Consider the following 25,094-nt stretch of genomic DNA (forward strand, 5'->3'; position numbering starts at 1 on the left):
CTTGGGGCTCTCAATTATTTTTGAACAGAAGATGTTTTCAAGTGTATTTAGTGCTGATGAATGGCAGCAGAAGAGGAGCTTGGAATCCTTGGGTTTCTGGACAGAATAGCAAGATCAGTGGTTATATATGCAATGCCATTGCAGTGGATATATGTCAAACCTGTTCATTGTTTGCTGCATCCCCAACACACATAGAGGTACTTCCACTATGTGATGGGTGGTCAGTGAGTAATTGCTCAAGTAATTTGCATGAAAAACACATGAAATGCACCCTCATTCTTTTTAAACTCTGTGAAAGTAGCAACAAAACTCCTCCACCCTGGTGTTGATGTGTTGCTTTATTTCATTCCCCCTCACAGAGTGTGTGGCTGTGTTACACGTCTAATCTGCAAACTGCAGATTCTGGAAAATTCTAAGGTAGGCTCTAAAGGAAAAATAATCAACAAAATGTAGTACTTTAAAAACTTTAGGTGCCAAATTGTTTGGGCATGTGTGTATGTGTCTCCTAGGGACCAGCCCCACAACCACCAGTTTCAGCCCTTCTCTGATCACAGTGTTTGATTGGTTCAGGGTCACATAGCCATGGACTTTACAATTCACTCTTTAAGCCAAAAGTAACCCTTACATTTTCTGACTGAAGCTGTAGAGCTTTATGCAGAACATCATGTACTGAAGTGTGGTTTTTTGATCCAGAGTCAAACTAATGACTTGAAGTAAAAAGTTTCCAACCTTTTCATTGTGAAACTATTAATCCTTATATGTCATGTGAGTGTTATAAATACACATTATAATATTGGCTTTTCACAAGTATTAAGATGAATGTTATATGTATAATGTTAGAATGGCTTTGCTTTGTGAATGTAGTTTTCTTCTCTACTGCTATTAGCAAAAATTTAGGCATAAGTGGTAATAGTCAATATAGTATGTTTGAATGGCCTGCTGGTTAGGATAACCTCCAGTGAACAGATGATGGGGACCTGGCTGCTATCAACACTCACCACCTGTGGAAAGAAGGACCAAAGCCCAAATTAAAAGATGATAAGAAGAGAATTAAAACCACAAGCCAAGAAATGTGCATGCTCTAAAAAGACGGATCCAAGGAGTGGCCATGCTAAAAAGTTCCTTGGAAATGTAAACTAGTTAATAGAAAGTTTGAATATGCGTAAAGTTTATGAATATGCATCAAGTTGATGCAATAGAAATGGTATATAAAGGGTGTTTCCAAAACACCGGGTGTGCTCTTGGCAGAGTGCCAAGCACACAGCCATTTTAACCCTTTGCTTTGTCTTTGTCTCCTATTGCCTTTTTTATTAAGCCTTTTAAAATTTACCGGAACAGTGAACGTCATTTTTCACATGAACATGGCCCAATTATGAAGTTTTTCTGGAAATTCAGTACTTTACCTTGCTTAGCTGGTATCAGTTTTCCCTCCTTGTGGAAAGATGATATGATGACCAACTTGGAACACAATAAGAGCAATTGGTTGAGAGATATAATATTTAAAGGATTTCAAATGTCTGTTGATTCATATTTTAGTTTCCAGCTGTTGATTAAATTGGGCAATATTAAAATATTTTAAGTTTTTTAGATTTAGTAATATTTCCTATCTGTAAAAATAAATCTTTTCTTTTGCTTTTACCTAGTTCAAAAAACATTATTCTATCCAAATGCCAATGGCAATGAAAAATTTCAACATGGAACTTCCTAGCACTGAAGACTAAAACATTTTGCCTCGTGTGTCAGCCTGTGTCTTATTTATATTTGCATTTTCTCTTTCTACTGTTAATTAATTATAATGTTAGTAGAAGGTCCATGGAGACTGTAGACTTCACTCTTCAAATATTTATTTTTACACTCTACTGTTTGAGTCCCAAAACTGAGATTTTCTTGTAGGGTAGCTTTTTCTTTGTGGTTCACTTCAATATTCCCTAGTCTCCTGAAATGACTTAAGTATCATGTGTTGGGGTTGGTGCATTTCTTTGTAGACATCTTCTCTGAGAACCACCAAGTTAATTTCAGATATCCATCAAGCAACATCTTGGTAATCACAAATTTTGACTCCTCCCAATCTGCCCTGGATTTCAAGTGGAGACCTTGAGACTTATTTTCTTTATTGATTTGTTGCAGCGGCCTCAGGGAGACAAAGAGTTACATTGTCCCACCCCAAACCCCTTGTGAAGGGCGGCCCAGGAGTTCTGATTGGGTTTGAGTCCCTGGGGGGTTCTCCCTTGCTGTGTTTCTAATGGTCCCTGACCCTGAACTCCACCCTCAAAGGTGTAAACCCTCGGTTCTGTCCCTCAAAAACCCCTGCTGTGCCTCTGTTCGGTGCTCTCTGTTCTGGACCTGACTTTGTTCCTATGCTGAATAAATGGTTTCATGAACCGGGAGCCCGTCTCGTTGGTGTTTCATGCTGGTCCCCAGAATCCTGCTGCTTCCCTGGACGAGATCCTGAGGTTGCAGGCTGCAACAAATGGTGAGAGAATGCGGGCATCCAGTGAAGCACCAGGAGAACAGCAGGACCCGGCTCCATGGACACCTCGTAAGTCCCCGGCTGATGGCTTGAGAGCCAGCGAGACCCCCGCCTTGGAAAGGAGGACTCGAGAGTACCTGGCAGGGAAGCTGGGTTGGGAGTGCCTCGGGCATGGGGGAAGAAAAGGGATTACGGAGGTGGGGGAGCCGAGACCAGACGCTGGGACAAGCACCTAACATCACCCAACGAGACGTATTATGGACGATATCAACATTATGGACGATTATATCAACATTATGGACGATTATGGACGGTATGGATCTTCCGGTGGACTGTTTTTGTCTTCTGTGGAGTTCCTTTTTTGGTGTATACCTTCCTGTACCTTCCCCTTTCCTCTGTTCCTAAGGGCAGGACAAAGGGTGAAAAAAGCTAAGATGGCTCGGGGTTGCTGCCGTCTGCCCGCCGTTCCGTGTCCTCCTTCACCCCCTGTCTTTCCATATTCCCCGTTCCCTGTCCGGGAAAGTCCGTCCCGGACCCCCCCCCCCATCCCAAGATGGCGCCAGCCACGCGGTCTGGGATCCCTTGTTTCCCGCCTTGCTCCTTCTTTTCCGGTCCCGAACCTTCCCTTCCCGAACCTCCCAGTAACTCCTGCTTGGCCCCATCCCTTTGTTCGGTGCTCCACCCCTGGGGGCTGTGCCTTCTCCATCGTGGGCAACACCTCCTCTGGGGAAATCGAAACTGTAACCGAGCTCCGAAAGCCAGTGTTACACAGAGATCATCTAAAGGGGTGACGCCCACATGGGAGACGGAGCCGAAGCTGGAGATCGAAGAATTCTGCCCCTCGTAAGAGGAGATCTAAGAGCTGCACCCTTCCTAACAGAGAATCCTAAAGTGGAAGAGACTGAACAAAAAAAAAAAAAAAAATTATGTTTGCATTAAGTACCATCACCGTTTAATTTGCCCGGCGTAGTCCGAGATTTAAGTGTTTGTTTTCAATTTTGTTTTTTCTGTTTGCTTAATGTGTTTTGTTATTGAGCTATTGGTGTCCCACAAAGCAAAGTGGGTGCTCTGTGGAAGAGGTGAGATTTTAAGGTGTATGTTTGGAAACGTTTTAAGCTCCTAATTAAAATTTGAAAAAAAAAAAAAAAAAAAAAATAAAAAAGGAGCAGATGTTGCAGCGGCCTCAGGGAGACAAAGAGTTACATTGTCCCACCCCAAACCCCTTGTGAAGGGCGGCCCAGGAGTTCTGATTGGGTTTGAGTCCCTGGGGGGTTCTCCCTTGCTGTGTTTCTAATGGTCCCTGACCCTGAACTCCACCCTCAAAGGTGTAAACCCTCGGTTCTGTCCCTCAAAAACCCCTGCTGTGCCTCTGTTCGGTGCTCTCTGTTCTGGACCTGACTTTGTTCCTATGCTGAATAAATGGTTTCATGAACCGGGAGCCCGTCTCGTTGGTGTTTCATGCTGGTCCCCAGAATCCTGCTGCTTCCCTGGACGAGATCCTGAGGTTGCAGGCTGCAACATTGATTCTGTGTTCAATTGTAGCTGATGACTCCTACTCATTGTACACAGATTGACAGGAGTAGGTGCTAAGGAGAGTGTAATCTTAGTACCTCAGATAACATTAAAAAGCTCCTATTTTCAGAGCTTGTTTCACATTGGATATGTAACATGGCAGATGACAGACAGCAGATGCTGTTTGTTTCTTTGTCATCTGTCATTGCTGACAGAGTGAACTTACCTAGCACAAGCAGTTTTCTTGCAAGAAAACCCTTTCTCAGTAAAAGTTCTCAGTCACATTATTTGTTATTCTGGGAGATGTTTTAATATTCACAGGTCAAGGTGTTACATGAGCTCACAGTCAGAAGTCACATGGACATAAAAAGTTTGATTATAGCAAAAGAACGTAATGAGGGAGATATCCAGTATGGGGGAACTTGGAAGCACTTTTGATATATGAGGACTTGATTGTTATTAATCACCGTCTGATTTCTGATATTTGTTTGGTTAGCTGAAGAGGATGAAAATATATTATCCATAAAATCCCTGTCTTTAGAACTGATTTTTTCTTACTGAATATTCTAGAATAGTAATTTCACAGTAGAGCTTGCTGTGGTTGTTTCATGCCTGTTTAGTGCAGCATTTCAGGCTTCCTACATTCTGAGTCATCAGTCACTTAAACTTTGCACTAATGGTACAATGTTGATACTTTTGAAAGGTTGAAGCTGTCTAATGAAGAAATCAGACAAGCAATCTTGAAGATGGATGAACAAGAAGACCTAGCAAAAGATATGCTTGAGCAGGTGAGAAAGATTAAAGTCAGATAAAACATTTTCAGGTCCTTCACTGCCTTTTCTCAAGTGGATATATGTACTGGCACTGCTGGTGTTTCTGCAGATCAGAACCTGGCCCTGTCATGTTAGTGGAGCTGCATATGAGAACATGAGAAAAGTATTTTTCTCAATGTTGTTGGGTATAATACCTCTATCGTATAACTGTTTCTCTTCTTGGTGCAAAATTTGCCTGATTACAGGTGGTATGAGGTTTCTTTTTATGTCCTCTCTTCCATAATTTTTCCCATTTCTACTTTTTTTCCTGCTGATTATATTTTGTTGCTGTTGTTTGCCTTTTCTCTTTTCTTTTTCTTCATCTCCCTTCTTTACCTGCTTTTTTTGTCAGAACATGCCAGGAGCCAGACCATGTAGGTCAATGGTTAGAGCCAGGACTAGAAGGGATCTCAGAAACATTAGAAGGGGAGCCAGGGACTTCCATCCCCAGCACCTGGTTGACTGTACAGCTTGTGAGGAAAAAATCCCCACAATTACACCACCATTACCCAATTTCAATTTATAAAAGGTGACAGATGATGCTTTCACCAAAGTGACATGTGATAAAGTTCCTTAGGAGTGGGAAAATCATTATAATTATGAACTGTCTAATAAATGTGATTCCTTCTTTCTGTGCAGTCACAGTGTTTAATCCTGCGCAAAAAGCTTTTCCATTGTGGAAATTTACTTGTCATGTTATCTGAATGACCACAGCTGCTCCAGAGGTCACTGCAGGCTTCCGATGCTCCACCTTTGAATATCACGTATTTGCAGTACAATAAAGTATGAACAAGTGGTAAAGGGCAGAGTGCTTGATATGCCTTGTGAGCCATTTTTGTGAGTGTGAGCTGAGGCTGTGGGCAGTATTTATAATCATACTAATGCACAGCTACCGCCAGATACATCAAAAATCTGTCAGAGTATGAGCTTTTAAGGTCAGCATATGAATAGCAACTGGTGTCAGACACATATCCAGTTACTTGGTTATTGTTTTATTGTTTCATCAGTGTAGGGCTTATCCAAGAGAGATGGATGAGGCTTTGCGTATACTCTACAATAGGCACAATGGGTACTTTACTGTTTGAGACACATCCTGCCCTTGTTTCCACCAATCTAAACTCCAAATAGTGCTGTGGGAATCAAGTTCTCTCTGTACTTCCCCTTTGGTAAGTTGCAGTAGCACTTGGCCTTTAGGATTTTGAAATGGGAAATTCCCCATAGAATTAAAAATTAATCTTAGTGGGGTCAGTGAAGGATAAAGACAGAACAGCAAGCAAAGGTTTAGAAGAGGTCAGTTTTGTAGACACAGCTGCACTTTTTTGAAGTTATGGTCACACGGCTGAGTCAATGTGATGCTTCCCAGTGGTAGCAGGGAAATCTGAGGGCTCTCTCTCCACCAGGGTTTGTTTGTGCTCCTCCTTCCCTCTCTTATTTTCCTTGGATCTCACATCTCAATGTTTGGTCTGTGTCTCTCATTCTAGCTACTGAAGTTCATTCCTGAAAAGAGCGATACTGACCTGTTGGAGGAGCACAAACACGAAATTGAGCGCATGGCCCGGGCGGATCGTTTCCTCTTTGAAATGAGCAGGTCTGTTTGATACATTGTGGGAGAGTGCATGCAGGACTTCTCGGAAGCAGTTGTAATTGTTATTGAGAATTGATCATCTGACACTGGGGCGGAATGTACAAGATTGTGGGCCAGCATTATACCCTGTGTTTGCCAGAAACCCACGAATGTTGCAAATATTTCTGTTCATGACACAAACTTTATCGACAAGAAGCACTCTCTGTACATCTGTGCCCTGATGGCAAGCAGAAATCTGCCTCCTCTGCCTGAATTTGTTCACCAAAAGCAATGGAGATCCAAGTATCAGATGTAGTGTAGCCAGGGGTCAGAATTTAATATAGATCCCTTTTTCTGTTAAGCTATCTCATCTCCTCATCCTCTGACCCTCTTTCTTGTTCCAGCTTTGCTACACCCCTGATGAGGATTAACAGTTTGTTCTGCTAATTGAGGTGTAGCTGGCATCTCCCATGACTCCTACATTTTGAATGTAGTGGGAATCCTTCCAGCTTCTTTTCAGTTGAGAGCAAAACATGACTTGAGGTCCCCCATTTTCATATCCAGGTTGATTATGCAGTATTATTTGTTTGAACTATGTCCATAATCCCATGCCTTGGCTTCATGGGACTGAACATCCAACCATTAGATTATATGGCGAGTATACTGGCCCTGGGCTTAAAGAGTTCCAGTTCAGTGTTGGCTTTCCTCTGCCCTTCATGCAGGATTGACCACTATCAGCAGCGGCTACAAGCATTATTCTTTAAGAAGAAGTTTCCAGAGAGGCTGGCAGAAGCAAAACCAAAAGTGGAAGGTATGGTTAATAAAGCATTCGCTAGGAGTTGGGCAGAGGGGCAGGGAAGGTCAAGAGAGGCTTGTATTCAAAGGAGATGCTGTTACATGCAGGTGTATTTGTAGAGCCAGTGAGCCCAAGGCTAAGAAATTAGTTCTGTCTGACATTCTTCTTTCACCCATTGACTTAATAAAGTCACTTTCATGATTGTTACATTGTAAATATGACCTGAAAAATATGACAGGCTGTGCTGAGCTGCCAAAACTTTCATGGCCTTTCTGTGCAGGTGTCTCGGTTCTAGAAGACAGGTGTCTGCTAGGGAGAGCAGGAGCCATTTGAGAGACCGCCAGCTTATTCACCAGCCTTCACAGAAGTAAACGTGAACACCATTTATTTCTATCTTTAACACACCTTTTATAGGGTTCTACAGGGTCTGCGGGCAGAGCAAGCTACTATTGGCTAGTACACACAGGTTTGCATTCTTTCTCCTACACACAAGGATATTGTTTTGCTTTACTCTCTCTTCTGCAGGAAGGTTTCAAGGACTTTAGCCTTTAATATCACGACTTATTTCAAAGGCTGGTTTGTGCATACAGGCCTTTACTAACATATAAAATATATCAACAATTCCCCCTTTCTCTTTTTGCACAAACCAGGCTTTGGATAAGATAACATCTCGATTAACATTATAAGTAAAGTCCGTCCCCCTTCTAGCACAAGAGACCTCAACCATCCAGTGATGCCCCAGCTGGCGAACCAACTTCCAGTGGGGTCACTACCTTCTTTCAGGGCATGTAACCCATCCTATAGCTGTTGTAGTTGCTTATGGATGGAAAGGGAATGATCAGTAAGATTCAAGCAGCACATGCCTTCAAATTCCTCATAACCATGTCCTTGTGCTAAGAGCAAAAAGTCAATTGCAGCTCGATTTTGTAATACTGCATGACGTACACTACTCACATCAGCTGAAAGCTCACTTAACATTGTGGATATTAAGTTCAGTCCTTCCTTAGTCTAGCAAGCGAGCCTTTTTAGAGTTGCTAAGCCTTAATTCATTCAGGCTTCGCTTTGACTGATGTTTTTAATTTTGCTAGCTACGTTCAGCGATTGATGTAAGCTTGGGTGGAACAAAGTGAGTTTCCCAAGATAACAGGGTCCTCTATGTGGACTAGCAGGAATCTAATTCCATGCTCTATCGCCACAGATTAGGAATATGGAACTAGGTAATCGCTTTGGTAATTGCTCTGTGAGATTGCACCACGAATAAAGGCTTTACTTTCAATGGTAGTAACGAGATCAGCTATAGGGTTGACTGCAGCCCAGTGCTTTACTTTGTTAGAATGACTTTTTGTGGGGGCCTCAAACATTATCCATTCACCTGAGGTATTGGTGGAACTTAACAAATCTAATTCTTCTGAGGGCTGTATGGTAACATTGAGAACTTTGGTAATTTTTGCTTGCCAACAGGCTTCAAGTTGTCTTAATGTGAAACCAACAGTGTGATTGCACTCTTGCAACATTGCCAATCGATTCAGTCAAGTCTCGTTACTAACTAAACCTTTAAATGCTTGAGGATTCCATTCAGGGACTCCCATGAGACAGGTGCGAAAAGGATCTCCAGGTGTGGCTAGGCTCAGACACATTGACCTTTGGCCAGTTCAATGTGCCAGAGTGACCCATATGTTCTGTCACTTTTGATGTTAGTTAGCAGACAGTTGGTCACGACTATACACAGCACAATTGCCATAAGCAGTTGGTTCTATGTAAATGACATCATATTTGCAAACTCACAGCTAAAACTTTAACATTAAATGAACTTTCAAAGATGCTTACACTACCTCTTGAAGGGGGAATACTTATACCTTATATAATAATCACTACACAAGCTAAACTCCTTATCTTAACTATTATCCAACTACTTTTAACACACGTGCTCTGGTATATATGTAGTCTAAGCGTGAAAGCAATTTGCTAAAAGGGGTAAACACACAACTACAATTTGCTTTATATACAGTTAGATGGAGTCTCTACACTTTTCTTAGATCTTCTACAGAATTTCTCTAACCCAATTCAGTCCTGGAACGTTCACTGCTCCTGTGATGTCAGCTGGCAGCTGAACGGTGACTGAGGGCTTTGATGTTCAAGTTATTCTTCAGATCCTTATAAATCTTAAAACAAAAGATAACTGAAAAATTGGTAGAGACACAACATCATAATAACAACATAAAAGTTCTGTTGGTAAACTGTCTGTATAATGTTCAGACACAACTGTGTCCTGACAGGTCCACTTCTGATCCATGTCTGGAGTACCAAGGCTGTGTGTTGACTTCTCTGTTCACTGGATCTCGTGTGTTCAGAGGCACACAGTCTGGTCAGATGGGCAGGTGACCTTTTTGAACCTGCCAACAAAACACAGACACTTCTCTCCTTGAAGTTAATGAATTACACTAATCAAAATGCTTTTAGGGCATCAATCTCCCCCGTTTTCTTAAAAAAAAAAAATAAAAATGAGATGTACTTCTGTTCAACATTAACACAAAACCATATACACAATTAGTAACAACCTATACCAGTTAAAAATCAATTAAATCATAAACATTATTAATAACATATGTAATATAAAACTACTATTAATTACTAAAACACTGCACCAGCATCCCATAGTTTGCAAATAAACAGAAACAAAAAATCATCAGTGAAGGATTGGGTAATCACCTCCGGAAATGATTCTCCAAGCCCACTTCAAAATTGATCCAGCTGTCATATTAATAGGGTCGAATTGCTGAGTCAAAAAGTGACTCAAATACTGATTTGGTACAGAAAATATCTGGATCTGTTGGCAAACATTCCGTCCAGGTAAAGTCAAGGCTTGGCCAGGGCCTGGGCTTTAAACTGGAAAGATGCCTCTTAACATATTTCTAAAACAAAGTTCTCAATAGTAGCCGCTATGAGATGCTTACAGCACAGCAAACTGTTGAAATGCATTTGTACAAAGCAAATGATCAGAAGCCTTAGGTACCAGACCAATTAAACCATGCAGCAGTTGGTTTAATCTGAAGCCTCTCCCATGGCAGCTGATCCTCAGCAATGGTACATCTTCTTAAAATTCTGGAAACACTGAAAAATAAGAAAGCTATAACAAACAAAAACTGCAGAGATTGCAACAACCAATAGAACTCCCGATGAAGTCAAGGGTGTCACAGTCTGCATTCACTTCTATCCACAAGCAGGTGTTCATCAGTGTTCTATCATAGCTGTTTAAGTTGTAGCTATCTTCATTTCTCTAGAAAAATAACTATACTTTGCAGTTTAGACAAGTGTCTCCAATAAAACATAAAACAATTTAAATTAATCAATATTTAAACCTGACAATAATTATTTATAACAAAAGGAAATAACAAACTTAACCGTAAAAGAATATCTAAGTTAGAAAACTTAAAAACATTTAAGCCTAAACATTATAAAACCTGACTATCCTTAATTCTATTAACACTTAATCTATATTAAATAAAAACATAACTTAATCTTATTCTGTTACTATGAAAAAGCAACTAAAAATTTGATACATACCTTTTAAACACAATATAACAATAACATGGATTCACTATAAAGATTATAAAGATGTAACAAATACATCACAATTCTATGTCATCTAGCTTTGAGAATAACCCACAATAACTGCAAATGTTACTAAAAATACTTATTCATAACAGGAATTTGCCTAGTATATGCTCAGATTGGTTAGGATTTTAAAGTGCAGTTTTTCTAGAGAAAAACCACAACAACACAGGATTTGGCAAGTGCCATCCAGCTTTTGTAGCACTTTTCAGAAACATTAAGTCCAATTCTTAAACTAAAATCCAAAATCCAAATTGATATAAATGCAGTTATAGGTGTTTTATATAACAAAAGAACTCACATTGAAATTACCTTATTAAAATTGTGGAAAAACAAGCAAATAGATAATATATGCTCTAACTTAACTTTGTCTTGTACAGTAAAGTTCTCTTAACTAATTATTTTTTAAACCACAAATCTCTTCTGTAGATAACATTAATTGGAAGGTTTTCTTAGAAGCTGTAAATCACACCATATTTTAACCTTAGGTTCTAAAACTAATTATTGCAAGCCAACTTCTGTTAAACACTTTAAACACCTTTTTTTTTTTTTTTTTTAAGAATCACAATAATTTCTCTAGTAAAACTCTAAAAACTGCAACTGCATAAACTCATAATTACTTAAAACACAACATTAACTCTAAAAGGGTATATAAAAACATTTTGAAAACCCAATAACTCATGACTTTGTAACAAACTGGGTATTATCCCGGTGCTTTTTCTTAGAGAAGGAGCAGGGGGGTGGACTGCCCACCCTGCTGCTGCTCTCTGCTGCTGTTATCTTCTTTCACATCCTGCACATGCTCTCGCAGAGCGGAAAAACGGAGAGAAAGAAAAAAAAAACCTCACAAAGTTAACTTTAACAAATGCAGGTTTTTGGGTTTTTTTTTCTCAATTTCTCTCTCACTGTTTGTAGATAGAAGAAAAAAGGGCACGATTTTTACAAAAGCAGGCGATGTTACACGAAAAGTCTCTCACGGCCAGGTGCTAACAACGGCGATCATTGCAGCTCATCAGCATGGCCTTGGAACTTTTCTTGCACTGCCTCTACCCCGAGGGTGCCCCCGCTCTCTGCGCACACCTCATTGCTCCCCCATGTCCCCCTGCTTCGGGTGGAAACCAGTCTAAATTTGGCTTCTTTTCTTCCAGGGTAGTAAAGATGGAACTTAAATAAGATTGTAGTGTTAAAAGTGACTCCAAAAATGAAGCAAATAGTTCTGAATGTATCACATCCTGCCATAACTGAACAGATTCTGTTCATTGTTTCAGCGTTCGCCGTGGAACTTTTTTCTCATTATTTTCTTCTCTTTGACTCTCCCTCCCTCTCTCCAAGGGCAGCATAGATAGGAGTGCTTGCCCAGCAGTGGGAGGTAAAGGCATCTGCCACTGTGATTCAGGTAGAATTATGGGGCTCACAGCCTCAGCATATCTCGCTTTTCTGTTTTTTAAGGTATTAATTACAATCTGCCAAGTTTGACCGAGAAACACAGTGTTCTTGCTCTTTCTCATGATTGCCGTTTCCCATATCAGAACCGATATATCAGTCCACAAAAAGTTTTCCTTCGACCGCAAAAAGCAGTGTGGGCACTGCAAACACCCCTGATAATTAGCCCATATAATGAGCATATCCAGGTCCTTTTCCCGGGCTGCTTCGCCTCATTTAACGAGGATGCTAAGAAGCAGTTTTTCCGCCGCCGCACATTCCGCTTCCATGCTAGCGGCAAACCGCGGGAGGGAAGGTTGCGACCCTTCTACTACGCCCCCACCTCTCGGTCTCCCCCAGCAACCTGAATTTCCATGTCCAACCGCACCGCATCTCACCGCGCTCAGGCTGCCTATCCGGTGCCGATCCGCGGCTTCCCGCACCCAGATTTGCTCCGCTGGCTCCAAAGCCCCTCTGCCCGCAGGAGGTCCCTGTTCGGGCGCCACGTTTTGAGAGACCGCCAGCTTATTCACCAGCCTTCACAGAAGTAAACGTGAACACCATTTATTTCTATCTTTAGCACACCTTTTATAGGGTTCTACAGGGTCCGCGGGTAGAGCAAGCTACTATTGGCTAATACACATAGGTTTGCATTCTTTCTCCTACACACAAGGATATTGTTTTGCTTTACTCTCTCTTCTGCAGGAAGGTTTCAAGGACTTTAGCCTTTAATATTACGTCTTATTTCAAAGGCTGGTTTGTGCATACAGGCCTTTACTAATATATAAAATATATCAGCAGGAACCTCTCTTGGAATGAAAAAATGTAGACCCCCTCCCTCCAAATTCTTATAATTTTGAAATCAAGGGGCTTTTAGGCAGAGATCTGGGGATAGGAATAACAGTTCTTTACTAGTATAACCAGGCAAACAAACAATAACTACAGCATTAGCAAGAAAACAGAACCACGGACCCGTGACAGCTTTCTCAGCTGAGACAGGAAGGGATGGAGGAGAGGCTTTGTTTCACGAACCCCCTCGGGCGGGCAGTCCCAGTGCTCCTGCAGGGCTCTGAGGAACAGTCGACTGGAACAGCAGGGATGAGCAGAGATCCTGGGCGGGTGGATGAGGTGTATCAGCAGCTCTGCGGCGGTGGCTGGCACTGCCACACGTCCCAGCAGGACAGGGGGTGCGAGGCCACCAACAAAGAGGGAAGAAGGTGAAGAAGCAGCAGCTCTGTCTGGGTGATGGCGTAATTCCCTTCTCTCTGCCACAACAGCTCTGTGCCCCAAAATGTCTTTCCGTGAAGCCGAAGAAAGCCCGCCAAACTGTCCTCACCCTCCTTTTTCCTGCCCCCCTTCCCCCTCTGGGCCCAGCCACTCTTTGTCTTTTCTCAAGCACCCACTAAGTATCCACAGTTAGGTTCTCCCTTCAACTAATGGGTAAAAATTCCATGCGCAAGCCAGAACAAAACAAAAAAAAAGACACCTAACCCCCAACAGCAGGTCACCCTTCCCTTGTCACCCTCAAGTTCTTTCACCATCCCTCTTCAAAGGGCACTTAGAATTGATACTTCAGGACACTGATACTCCAGGAATGTATAACCTAGAAGCAGGAGAGGTATATGGCTTCTGTCCCACATGCATGGTTATTGCAGAGAAGAAGTGAGTGTATTCTACTCTGCATTTTCAGAAGAGCTCAAGCCTTCCCTCTGTTCTCACTGGCTGTGTTTTTAGAGTATGAAGTAACAGAACGGCCTTGGTCCCGTGTTTAGATGTAGTTCGTTTTCCTTCCTACAAGTTCGATGTAGTGCGTTTTCCTTCCAGTTGTCATCATTCTGGGGTTGTGTGGGTGCAGGAAGGACAGACAGTGTTGCAATATTTGTTGTGCAAATGGTATTCAGGGTATTTCAAATTATGGGCCCAAGCATGTTTTAAAAGCAGCCACTGTGCAATAACTTGCTTGTCTTTTTTCTCTCTCTTCAAGCCATTCTTCTGGCATCCAAAGAACTCATCCGAAGCAAGCGTTTGAGGCAGCTCTTGGAGGTAGTTCTTGCCTTTGGGAATTACATGAACAAGGGCCAGAGGGGAAGCGCTTATGGCTTCAAAGTCTCCAGCCTGAACAAAATTGTTGACACCAAATCCAGCATAGACAGGTAGGGCAAAAGGTCAAAAATACATTGGTTACTGTGCTACTGCATCTCTTAGCATAGCAGTGAAAATGGGGTTTTGTTTGGTTTTTGCTCTGTAGACAATTGAAAATAATATCTTACTTGGCATTTAAATAGTGATTTCCATTCTTAAATATTCTGCCAAAAATTAAGACCAGCTATTAACACAGCAACCAAATTCTGTTGTTTCTCTGGATAATGCACATCTGATGTTGAATTGTGTTTCTGCAACCTTATGCATAGATGACAAAATGTATTTCACAAAAATTTAAATAAGTTTGGAGAGAAGCAGGATTTCTATGGAATTTGCTCTTTCTACCAAAGTTTTATGGCTGTGGTTTTCCAAAAAAAAGAAAACACACACAAAAAAATGTGAGCACAATTTTATGTCTCATGTGAAACATGGCACATGTTTCTGACGCAGGACTGTCACAAACTTTTTCTCTATGTACATCACTAATGAAACCACAAGGCATAACTTAGAGAGATTGATCCTGGTTGGATCTAGGGCAGATAAGGAAATCAGCTGGTTTGGGAATGTGGAGCTTACTGTTCATTGATACAGACTGTAGGTCTTTATAGTCACTCTATGTTTTGCCCCATATCCCTATACTGATTGTGGAAATTAATCCAGCTGAGATTGGGCATAGAATATGACACTTTTGGACTCCAGCAGAAGTAAGATTTTCCTTGGAGATCTCTTATGCAGGTTCTTACTAACTTGCACCTCCTTGAATTTTAAGACCTGCTGAGACCATAGTTGTGGTTAAATTACTTAACGCTGTGACAGAATAAATGATGGCAGTAAAATATCATAAGAAATTAATTCCTACCTAATAAAGTTTGAACTAACAGAATACTGTTCTGACTACCAAATTTTTTTTTCTGTATCCTAAGGCTAACTGTTGTATAGCTAATGTTAAACTCTTTTTTGCCTTAATGTATCTTGGCTTGATTTTTCCATATATTAAATTGTCCTGTGCAGATTCTGTTCTCTTACCAGTTCCCAGCTCCCAGGCTCCAGTCTGTGTGAAGCAGTGGCCATCTGCTGTCTTCCCTATTATGGCTGTCTGTTCTCTTTACAAGCAGAATTCCTTGCTTACTTTACAAATTTCCTTAAACCTTCTGCATCCCTCATACATCTCAATTCTATCTGCTCCTACTTGGGCTGCCATTGCTTTTGTGTTAGTGAGCCTGACAATTACACATAAGCTCAACTGTTTCATTACTGTGGTAGTTTTCTTTATAGCTTTTCCAACCTTCAGGAACCTTTTTTCTCTTCTTAGTTCTCAGCGGTTTTTTTCCCACTTTGCCTCTGAGGACAGCTTGCTTTTCCCTTAAAACTTAATGTCCCTTTAGTACTATTAGTTATTTATTCTCTGAAGTATCTGGTGAAAAATATTATGCTGTGTAATGCAATTTTCTTTTCTATTACACCATCTACACAGATGGATGGAAGCATGCTGGTGTTTCCAGAATAAATTAGGATACAGTATATTGCTTGAGGTTTTAGGAAGGATGGTTCATAAAGGACTAATCTAATTTTACTGAATTACTTTCAGTAGCATAGCTGCTAACTGCTGATGCATTGTTTATTTTGTTCAAACAAGCATATTTCCACCCAAATATTTTTCACTGATTTGTCACAATCCTTTCACTGTCCTTTCCTTCTCATTACAATCTTCCTTCTCATTTCTTTCTGTTATTTTGTTTTCTTTAGAAACATTACACTCTTGCATTACTTAATTATGATCTTTGAAAAGAATTATCCAGATATCCTAGATATCCAATCTGAGTTGCAGCATCTTCCAGAAGCAGCAAAAGTCAAGTAAGTCCAGTGCTATTATTTCTCAGAGCTGGAGTTCCCAGCGATTTTTGTTAACTTAGTTATATAATTTATTTTCATTTCTGTCTTCTAAACCCATGGCCAGCCTTACGGTTGTAATGCCTTTGTTGTAGATAACTGAATCGATAGCTTTACTCAGATATGCCTGTATTTACTTTATTTCTGAATCAGACATTCTAACTAGACTGGCTGTTTTTTGTAATTCACCTACCATATTCTATGGTTGTTCATCTAAGTGTGCTATTTTTTCTGGGTAATTGCAGGGTCAATTAGGCACAGAGGCAACAGTAAATCTTTTTCAGGAAGATTGTTCAAACTTCTGCATAAAACAGTCTTGCACAGAAATATGGAAATCATCATACTTTCTGTAAAAAAGTCAATGGTCCATTTCTGGAAGTGTGAAAAATGAGTACAGAAGCCATCCCCCAAAATATTAACTTTTTTTTTTTTCTCTTTCCAAAGCACTGCTCAAAAAATACTATGCATATTATTTATCCAGACATGATTCTTCATGTAAGGAACTAGTCCAACTAACAGAAGACAAGTGAAAAATGAGTGTATTTTTACGCTTAAAAGGCATTTATTAAAGCATTAGTGGTGTTTTTGAGATGTAAGATACTACTCCCCAATTATTTGGAGGGGATGCCTGCTGACTCACAAATAGGTGCTTACTAGTCATCTGGAAATGAAAGACTTATTTTGCTCACAAGCCCTAGATAAAAAAGAAACTCACATTTATATATGATGAGCAGAAATTCAGTGTAACATTTGTGTCTAGGGAAACATGTATGAACATTAACAGTACATTTCTATGCTCAGTTACAGTGTAAGTTGGCCCAGACTACCATATGGTAAAAGTGCAGATGGAAAAAACAATGTTTGGACTGAGAAGAAGAAAAAAATATCACATGTAAATGTACTGCTAATGGGATTTAGTAGTTATGTGGTATAAGAATCATATGTAGAAATAATCTGAGACTCCAGTGATGTGTGTGCTAAAGCTGTGCTCCTTGCTTATGTGTCAGCTGATCACTGCAAGCTGGCTGTATGGCATACACTCCTGGTTGAAGGGTCAGGCTCAGCTAGCAGGGCAGATGTTCTGAGGGCAACCTCCCCTTCCCAGAAAAATCCCAGTCTTCAGTGTGACCACAGGCAAGCAGGGTCTGCCTCATCTTACATATCATACAAAAATTAGTACAGAGCATCAACAGATCCCCTTCCGCTCGTTTAGAGTCATCTGACATGGCTGGTGCCGAAGGCCAGATACCAGATGTCATGGGCCAGTGGTCTGTTCTGCTGCACAGTTCCTGTACCCCTGTGTAACACTGCTCTTTTTGTTTTATCTGCTCTATGTCTGTCTCCTGTGCAGCCTGGTAGAGCTGGAGAAGGAAGTCAACAACATAAAGACTGGATTGAAAGCTGTTGAAACTGTAAGTATGTGAAGGTTTCCAAAGTGCCACACTTACAATATCTCTCTCAGAACGAGGAGCACTATATATTTTATGATAAGATAAAGTAGGCTTTATTTTTTCATTCCATTCCGTTCCATTCCAGAATGCATCAACCAAGAAAAAAACAAATAAAAGCTTCTCATGTGGAGCTCCTGCTGATGATCTTAGCTTAAAGTTAAGGCTAATGAAAAGCTTGTTTGATATCACCCTGGAAGGTAAAAGGACAGTTTGACAAATAGCATGGACTAAAAGAAGAGATAAGACTCGTGCTCTTTCTTACTGAGGGATGGATGGCTGCTGAGCAAGTGTTTCACATGGCTCTTGGAGTAGTAGTAAGCAGGTAGTGCTCTGTTATATGCAACCCTAACCTCTATCCTAAGCACTCCTTGGAAAGGCAAACGGAAGGATAGAAACTAGCTGAAGATGAAACAGCTGAGCTGGCAAGCAAAGCAACAAGGGTGGGACTTTTCCTGCTACTACTGAAAACCAGTTGTTGGAAATTGCATTGGGTGATTTCTGTGCAAAGATTACCTATGTACAGGGTACTAACACAGCACCCTCCAGTCCTTCCCGTTCACCATGAGACAAGACAGTGATAAGTTCATTTTTCTTTCACATAACCTAAATTTGCTTTTGCCTCTGGGGTAGAGGAAGGTATCTTTGTCCTGTTAGCGGCCCCCAAGCTGTCTGGCTGTTGCCAGCATTTCATCGTGTAATTAACCAGTGATCCTCCTGTGAATAAAAAACCCCAAACTTTTCCAACCTTATTTCTGGATTGTTGGAGTATGGGAGAATGCAGCAATGAGAAGAAATACTGCTCCATACATGGAGTACAGTGTTTGGGAATTAAAAGCACTGTAAAGGAAAGGCTGACATGGAGTTCATGACATGAAGAGAGACTCAGTTTTTGGATGGGATAGACAATTCCCCCTTTTTGAAATGTGAATAGCTAATTCTGCTTTCTTTCATTTTAATTGTATTCATATTATTTCAGATTATTTGTTCTTTGCCTTGACAGCTGATTTTTCTTCTCTTTTCCATACATGGGTTCCATGGGCAGCCTCTCCTTCCCATACAGTCACCATCTTGCTTCAGTCTTCTTCCTGCCATGGTATTTTTCTTCTGAGGCTGCCAGCACCTCCTAGTCTGCTTGTTCAGTTCATGGTTTTCTGGCATGTAAAAAGCAGCACTATAGCAACAATAGAAGATCACTGTCAGGTGGAAGGGGGAGGAGGGGAAGGTGTGATTCTTGACTCTATTCCAGTGTGTTCCCACTACAACCTTGGCTTCAGTGACTGGTGTTACTTCAAGGCCCGTTATGAATAGAAAGCTAAAAATAATTTCAGTCAGATGTTCTTAAAGGTATTATGAACCATTTGGCTTCCTGGATTTGCAGCTCACTTCTTTGTAAAAATAAGATACATTCATTTTCAAGACATTCATGCAGCTGTTGCCTTTGTGTAGGATGCTTCCAGGACAGATAAGTAATGGAAGGGAATTTTGTCAGCAGAGGCCTTCTCTCACACAGCAAGGAGATCATAACCATCACTTGAGAAATTACTACCATGGCTGAATCATTTCATCCTCTAGCAAGCCAGCAGCCCAGCCCACCAGGGCCAGTTCCAGCCTCTGTTGTGCTACTATGATTAGTAGAGAATATTTCTAGAAGATACAGAGGAATTTGTTATTCTGTGGTGTTGCTCTCTGACTGATTACATAGTCATACTGATTACTTGTGTGGGTTTAAAGTTTTATTTGCATTTTGAGCCAATTATTCTGCAGGAAAGAACTGAATTTGAAATTGAAGAGCACCTAATCTTAATTTTATTTGAAAAATACTGTTCCCCAGTAACAGTCCCAAATGCCATAGCTTTCAACAGTAAGTAAGATGACAGAATTGTTATACTCACTTGCCAGAAAAAGGGGGAAGGAGAGAGTAGAGCAACTTTCAGCTAAAATAAGGTTCAAAATAAGAATGGAAAAGAGTGGCTGAAAAAAATATGCATAATTCTTAGAAGCATGTGAAGTGACATTTCTTGTATTTGTAAAGTTCATTTCAAAGGGATTGTAACAGACAAAATTCACTGCAAAATTATATACTGAGCAGTGCTCCCATGACTGTTCCTTGTGATGTGTTAGGAAAACCACTGGAGAAGAGGATGTAATACAAAGCAGGGGAAGTAGCATTTCTTCATTGTGGGCTTTCTCTGGCCACCTCCTTATGGCTTTTCCTGCCCCTTTTCTGCTTTGTGGTCTTTCTTTAGGGTGGTTACATTCTCTTTCCAATTCATACCAGACCAAAAGATATATCATGTCAGATTTTAGATTGTTGACCGCCAGAGTAATTTTTGGCATTCAGCAGCACTGTGTGGAGAAAATTCCAAAATGTTTCTCAGCATGGATGCTTATAAACCTACCCATAGGTGCTTAAAAACCTACCCTTTTGGTTCTGTGAACTCCTGTTTTGACAACCAGTAACAGAGAGCACCCAACATGCATGGAGCTAGAGTTGCAGCCAGCACAAAATTTTTTTTCCAAAGGTAACATAAGGTCAGATTGTAACTTGACCTGCTGCTTTGTGCTGCTCTCCCTATAGGGAAAGTCAGGCTTTATCATTCCCACTGATTATTCATCTGAGAATAAAGATGAGGTCCAGATTACAAGTTCATTGTCCCCATGAGACTGTCAACAGTACACAAGCCAAGTGCAGGCACGAGAGACATCAGTCTCACTATAAATTAGTCATTTTGAGGAGCTCTGTAGCTCTCTCCATGTTTCAAGCATGATGATTAAAGTAAGGGAAGAGATAGCTATGGGTAATCTTGGCTTTAAACTAAAATACTTCAGCCAGAAAGAAAGAATCTTGAAATCAATTTTTTCTCTTGTTGTAGGTAGCAGACAAATAGATCTTTGTTTTCTATGATTTTATGTATTGTTTTTTCTTTTACCATGACTCTTCCTAGCACAATAGCCCCAGTTTATAACTCGGTCACTTTTATGACATCCAAGCTAATGCTTAGCAGGGTGCTAACAAATGTTGCACCTGGCATCTGTCTACTTGTTCTTCAGTGGGAGAACCAATTTTGATGTCTTTTTGCTGTTCACCTGGTGCTTTTCAGAGAAATAAAGAGATCTAGAGCACATTTTCCCAAGTATACAACATTTTGATTGACCATGGGAAGAGATGATAGAGCAAAACTCACTTTTAAAAATCCTAAAGTCACTTGCTACACAGAGCTCTTTATCATTTGTCATTTTGTATAGGAAAAAAAAATTGCAGCACTTCATGTAGTTGATGCTTAAATTATAAAGTTGCTTTAGAAACTTTGCATGTTGATGGTTTTCTTGGGAGTGGTTGTTGTTTGAAGATAAGTTAAACTGTAAACAGGACCTTCCTTCATCCCACCTTGACCTCCCCTCTCTCACCTAAAAACTTGTTAGTGAGAAAGTGGTTTCTAAGTTTCTCTGGATGAATGTGGGAGCAGAGTATCTTCTGCAGTGAGTGAAACAGATGGACTTCCTCATCACTGAGGAATCTCTGACACTTCCCTGTCTCTAGCTCTTACTTCTTTTTCAGGAACTGGATTACCAGAAGAGACGTATGCAAGAATCAGGGGACAGGTTTGTTCCCGTGATGAGTGATTTCATCACTGTGGCCAGTTTCAGCTTCTCAGAGTTAGAAGACCTTCTCAATGAGGCTAGAGACAAGGTAAGAGTTCCTTTTGAAGTGATTAGAGTTTCACCAGCCCAGTTAAAAGCCTGAATTAAAATGGAAACAGCAATTTAAGGTGCTGGGACTGCAGTGAAAACTTAATAGACACTGAAAATTGTTTAGGCTGAAGTTTCTTATTTTTTCTAATGTGGTCTATGTCCATTTAGAACATATTTTAGGATTAAAAGAAGGATCAGTGCTCTTACTTCTTTCTAATCTTCCTTAACATTATCCTTGTGTGGCATAGAATTGCAATGGCAGTATCCATAACAGGATACCACACCTTGCCACGGTGTGGAAGCGAATGCCTTTTAAGCCGCTGCTGAAAAAGGGGTCGGTCCTTTGTTAATGATGGTGACTTCATATCTTTTTATCTTTTTCTTCTGACTGCATTCCACTCTGCTCATTCAGCTGGGGATATCCGTGCTTTGTCTCTTTCCTTTAAAAATGTACCTGGTAGTTTGGTGTTCTGGTTTCAGCTAAGATAGAGTTAATTTTCTTCTTAGTGGCTGGTACAGTGCTACACCAGCTATGCTTGATCTTTTCTACTTCTCTATTACTAAGTGTATTTCAGTAGAAAGGTAGAAATCCCAAACATGTGAGGTTTGTCTGAAGTTCTTACACACCCAGAACCATGTGCATGTTATTCTCCAGGTGCTGCAGTTGTAACTTTTCTCTAAAAAATCCTTTTTCTGTTTCTCTGTTTCTGCTGCATCTCTTCCGTATTTTTCTTTTTATTCTTGGATTTCTCAGCCTCCTTTGGACTGAATTCTTTTGGGATCCTCCCTTGTGGGGAGTCCTGCTTATCTCAGTTCTTATGATTTGAAGAAAACTCCCGAGCTCGTTAGAATCTTGTTTCCTGTGTTTATTAGAAGGTCATCACCAAACTTAACCGGTCTCTCCAGGCAGGCTACACAAGGTTAATCTTTGCCATCTGGTACATTTCTTTCTTCTGATGGTACAAACAAGGCCTTGTGGCACACTACGTGTCTGATGCACAAAATGTCCCTGAAATATGCAGTTCTTTTATCTTTATACCTATTTTTACCCAATTAACAATAGACATGTATATTATTTTTCTTAATGACCAGTCACCTCTGTGATGCACTGCGGCATTCTGTGTCCAATCACTTACTACTACCCAAAAACCTCTAGGAGAAGAACATGAAGAAGAAACAAGAAGGGACAAGAGACAACACCCTAAATCTTCCATCTTGTCTCCTGTTCTCTAAACTAACTTTTTCACTCAGTGATTTAAAAAAACTTTCTAATCTACACACACTTTTAGCTTTTTCTATCTAACTTTAACAGTTGTTCTCATGTATCACCATGAAAATATGCTCATGAATTTCATGTTATATGAAATTCATTGTTTTTCTGGATCTTAAAACTAAGTATCAGAAACAAGGGCACACACTCTGTATCTCAGACTCCAACAGCAATCATTTTGTCCTTTCACTGTCTGCATCTCCAGTACCAGATTGGTACACCTAAGGAGCGCTTGTTCTTTGCTCATGGCCGGCACTAATCCTGCTTGTCTCTCAGCTGAATGAGGAAGAATTTGTATTTATTAAAATATCATAAGCATATGAAAATGTTTAGTGAAGAGCAAGTTTTAAAGTAAATTATATGTAATGGCAAATCTGTCCTTGTTGGTTGGCATGTTAAAAGTTCTTGGCTACATGAAGCAAAGTGTAATTTCTTTTGGATTGAATTGTTTCCACTCTGGTGTCAGTCCTTATAGTGTTAAAGGACCTATTGCATTACTAATGAAAGCTATGCTGTTGGATGAGTAGACCTTAGATATTGAAAATATAGGCTAAGGATCTTGACAGTAAAGCTCCTCATTCATCTAGTTCCTCTGCAGTAGTGTTATTTTGTGATTCAAAAACATTTTCTTACTGTGGAGATTAACTTGGTAATAGTGACTTGCAACTGCAAACACAGGAGCCACCTGTGTCAGTGAGGACTGCCCTGGCAAACACCAGTGGGGCAGTAGCTATTGCAACACTCAGAGGGCAAAGCTGGGCAGTAAAAAATTCTGGGGAGAATAACACGACTAATTTTTTCACAGTATCATAGAATGGTTTGGATTGGAAGGGACCTTAAAAATCATCTAGTTCCAACCTTCTCCCCCCAGCCATAGGCAGGGACACCTCCCACTAGACTGGGTTGCTCAGAGGCCCCTCCAGCCTGGCCTTGAACACTTTCATTTTTCATTTTTGTCATGTTGCTGAAGGAAATTCGAACTATTTCCAGTATAATAATGTTCACACCATACTGGCTTACTAAGCACAAAAAAATATTTTACATTCTGTGACCCCACTAAATTTACTGAGAAAAACTTTGTTTTCTATGGTTTGGGGACTTCTGTATTATGACTGGGTAAATTTTTCAACTTCAATATAGTTAGGCACACATTTCACTCTGTCCATGGCTTAGACTGCACACTTTTGGTTTGGTGTTAAAGACAGTGGTGCTCCTTTCTTTTTAGCACACCAGGACAAAAACCCAATTCATTTCCTTTATAAGTTCAGTTGGGGGTTAAAACCCAGCAAGTGGTACATGTCCAGCACAGCAATGTAATTCTCCTTGATCAGACACTTGCAGGAAAAATGCCATTCTTTTGCTTTAAAAATAACCAGAAATCCCTGCAGACAGACCACTGTGTCTGGAAGGTGTTGCACACTTTTTTAGACATGACCAACATAAAGCAGTCAACATAAAGAGATGTTTTATTTTAATGACTATAACATGCTTAGGAAACATTACTTTCTCCTCACACACCCTTGCTGTGTTTGCACACCATTACAACTTTTGCTCAACCTGTGGCTTTGGTTCTTCCACTGGCAAAGAGCTGCTTTTAGACTCCAGTGAGGAAACTGTCTGTCCTTACCAGTGTTGAGCTATTGCTCGTGTTTGCTTCATATTATTTTGGCCCTCTCTTTTTCCCCTTGTTCCTCTTTTCTTTCTTAAAAAAAAAAAGGGGGGGGAAAAAAAGAAAAAAGAAAGCGGGAAATTTTCAACAAACCAGATGTGCTTTGCAAAGTTTATAGCATCTCCCGACTTCAGTGGGCTCTCTGTGCTTGTTGAATCACAAGCTTTTTTCTTACCATGGAAACATAATGAAACTAGGCAATTAAAGGAAGAGAAGGACCAAGAAACTTTTTTTTTGTTCTTTTTTTGATTTCCCAAAGCAAACCAAATTAAGCAAAAAAGGTAGTTGTCTGTTTAGGGACTTTTTGATTTGGGTTCTTTTTCCCTTTGAACTGAAGATTGATGAGAGGGAGGCAGTTTTTTCTCTCGTTCGGTCTCAGTTGTTTATTTTTTCTTATCAGCATTACAAGGTACAAGGAGCTATGTGCACTATGATAGAAAAGAGGTAAAATGGCTAACAAAGATCTTCTTCAAGGTCTTTTATATGTCCATTTACCCAATTAACAGATGCCAACTAAGCTATTTTTCTTAGTGACCCAATGACTCAACACCTGTGTGGTGCACTGTGACATTTTCTACCCAATCACTTACTACTACCCAAACACCCCTAGGAGAAGAACATGAAGAAGAAAGAAGAAGGACAAGAGACAACACCCTAAATCCTCCATCTTGTCTCCTGTTCTCTAAACTACTTTTTCACCCAGTGATTTAAGAAACTTTCTAATCTACACATTTACACTTTTCCTATCTAACTTTAACATTTGTTTTCATGTATCACCATGAAAACATGCA

At 40.4% G+C, this 25,094-nt stretch overlaps 1 protein-coding gene across 1 annotated transcript in view; it reads left to right on the forward strand.

Annotated features, from left to right (window-relative positions):
- Positions 1 to 25,094, forward strand: part of DAAM2 (dishevelled associated activator of morphogenesis 2) — a 220,246-nt gene that overhangs the window by 182,367 nt on the left and 12,785 nt on the right. Inside the window, exons 17-23 of the mRNA XM_058835340.1 lie at positions 4,686 to 4,770; positions 6,276 to 6,382; positions 7,081 to 7,169; positions 14,173 to 14,341; positions 16,077 to 16,184; positions 17,572 to 17,632; positions 21,231 to 21,362. Coding sequence (XP_058691323.1) covers positions 4,686 to 4,770; positions 6,276 to 6,382; positions 7,081 to 7,169; positions 14,173 to 14,341; positions 16,077 to 16,184; positions 17,572 to 17,632; positions 21,231 to 21,362 — 751 coding nt within the window. The remainder of the gene's footprint in view (positions 1 to 4,685; positions 4,771 to 6,275; positions 6,383 to 7,080; positions 7,170 to 14,172; positions 14,342 to 16,076; positions 16,185 to 17,571; positions 17,633 to 21,230; positions 21,363 to 25,094) is intronic.

Source organism: Poecile atricapillus, chromosome 3, assembly GCF_030490865.1.
Source record: "Poecile atricapillus isolate bPoeAtr1 chromosome 3, bPoeAtr1.hap1, whole genome shotgun sequence".
Classification (NCBI taxonomy): Eukaryota; Metazoa; Chordata; class Aves; order Passeriformes; family Paridae; genus Poecile; species Poecile atricapillus.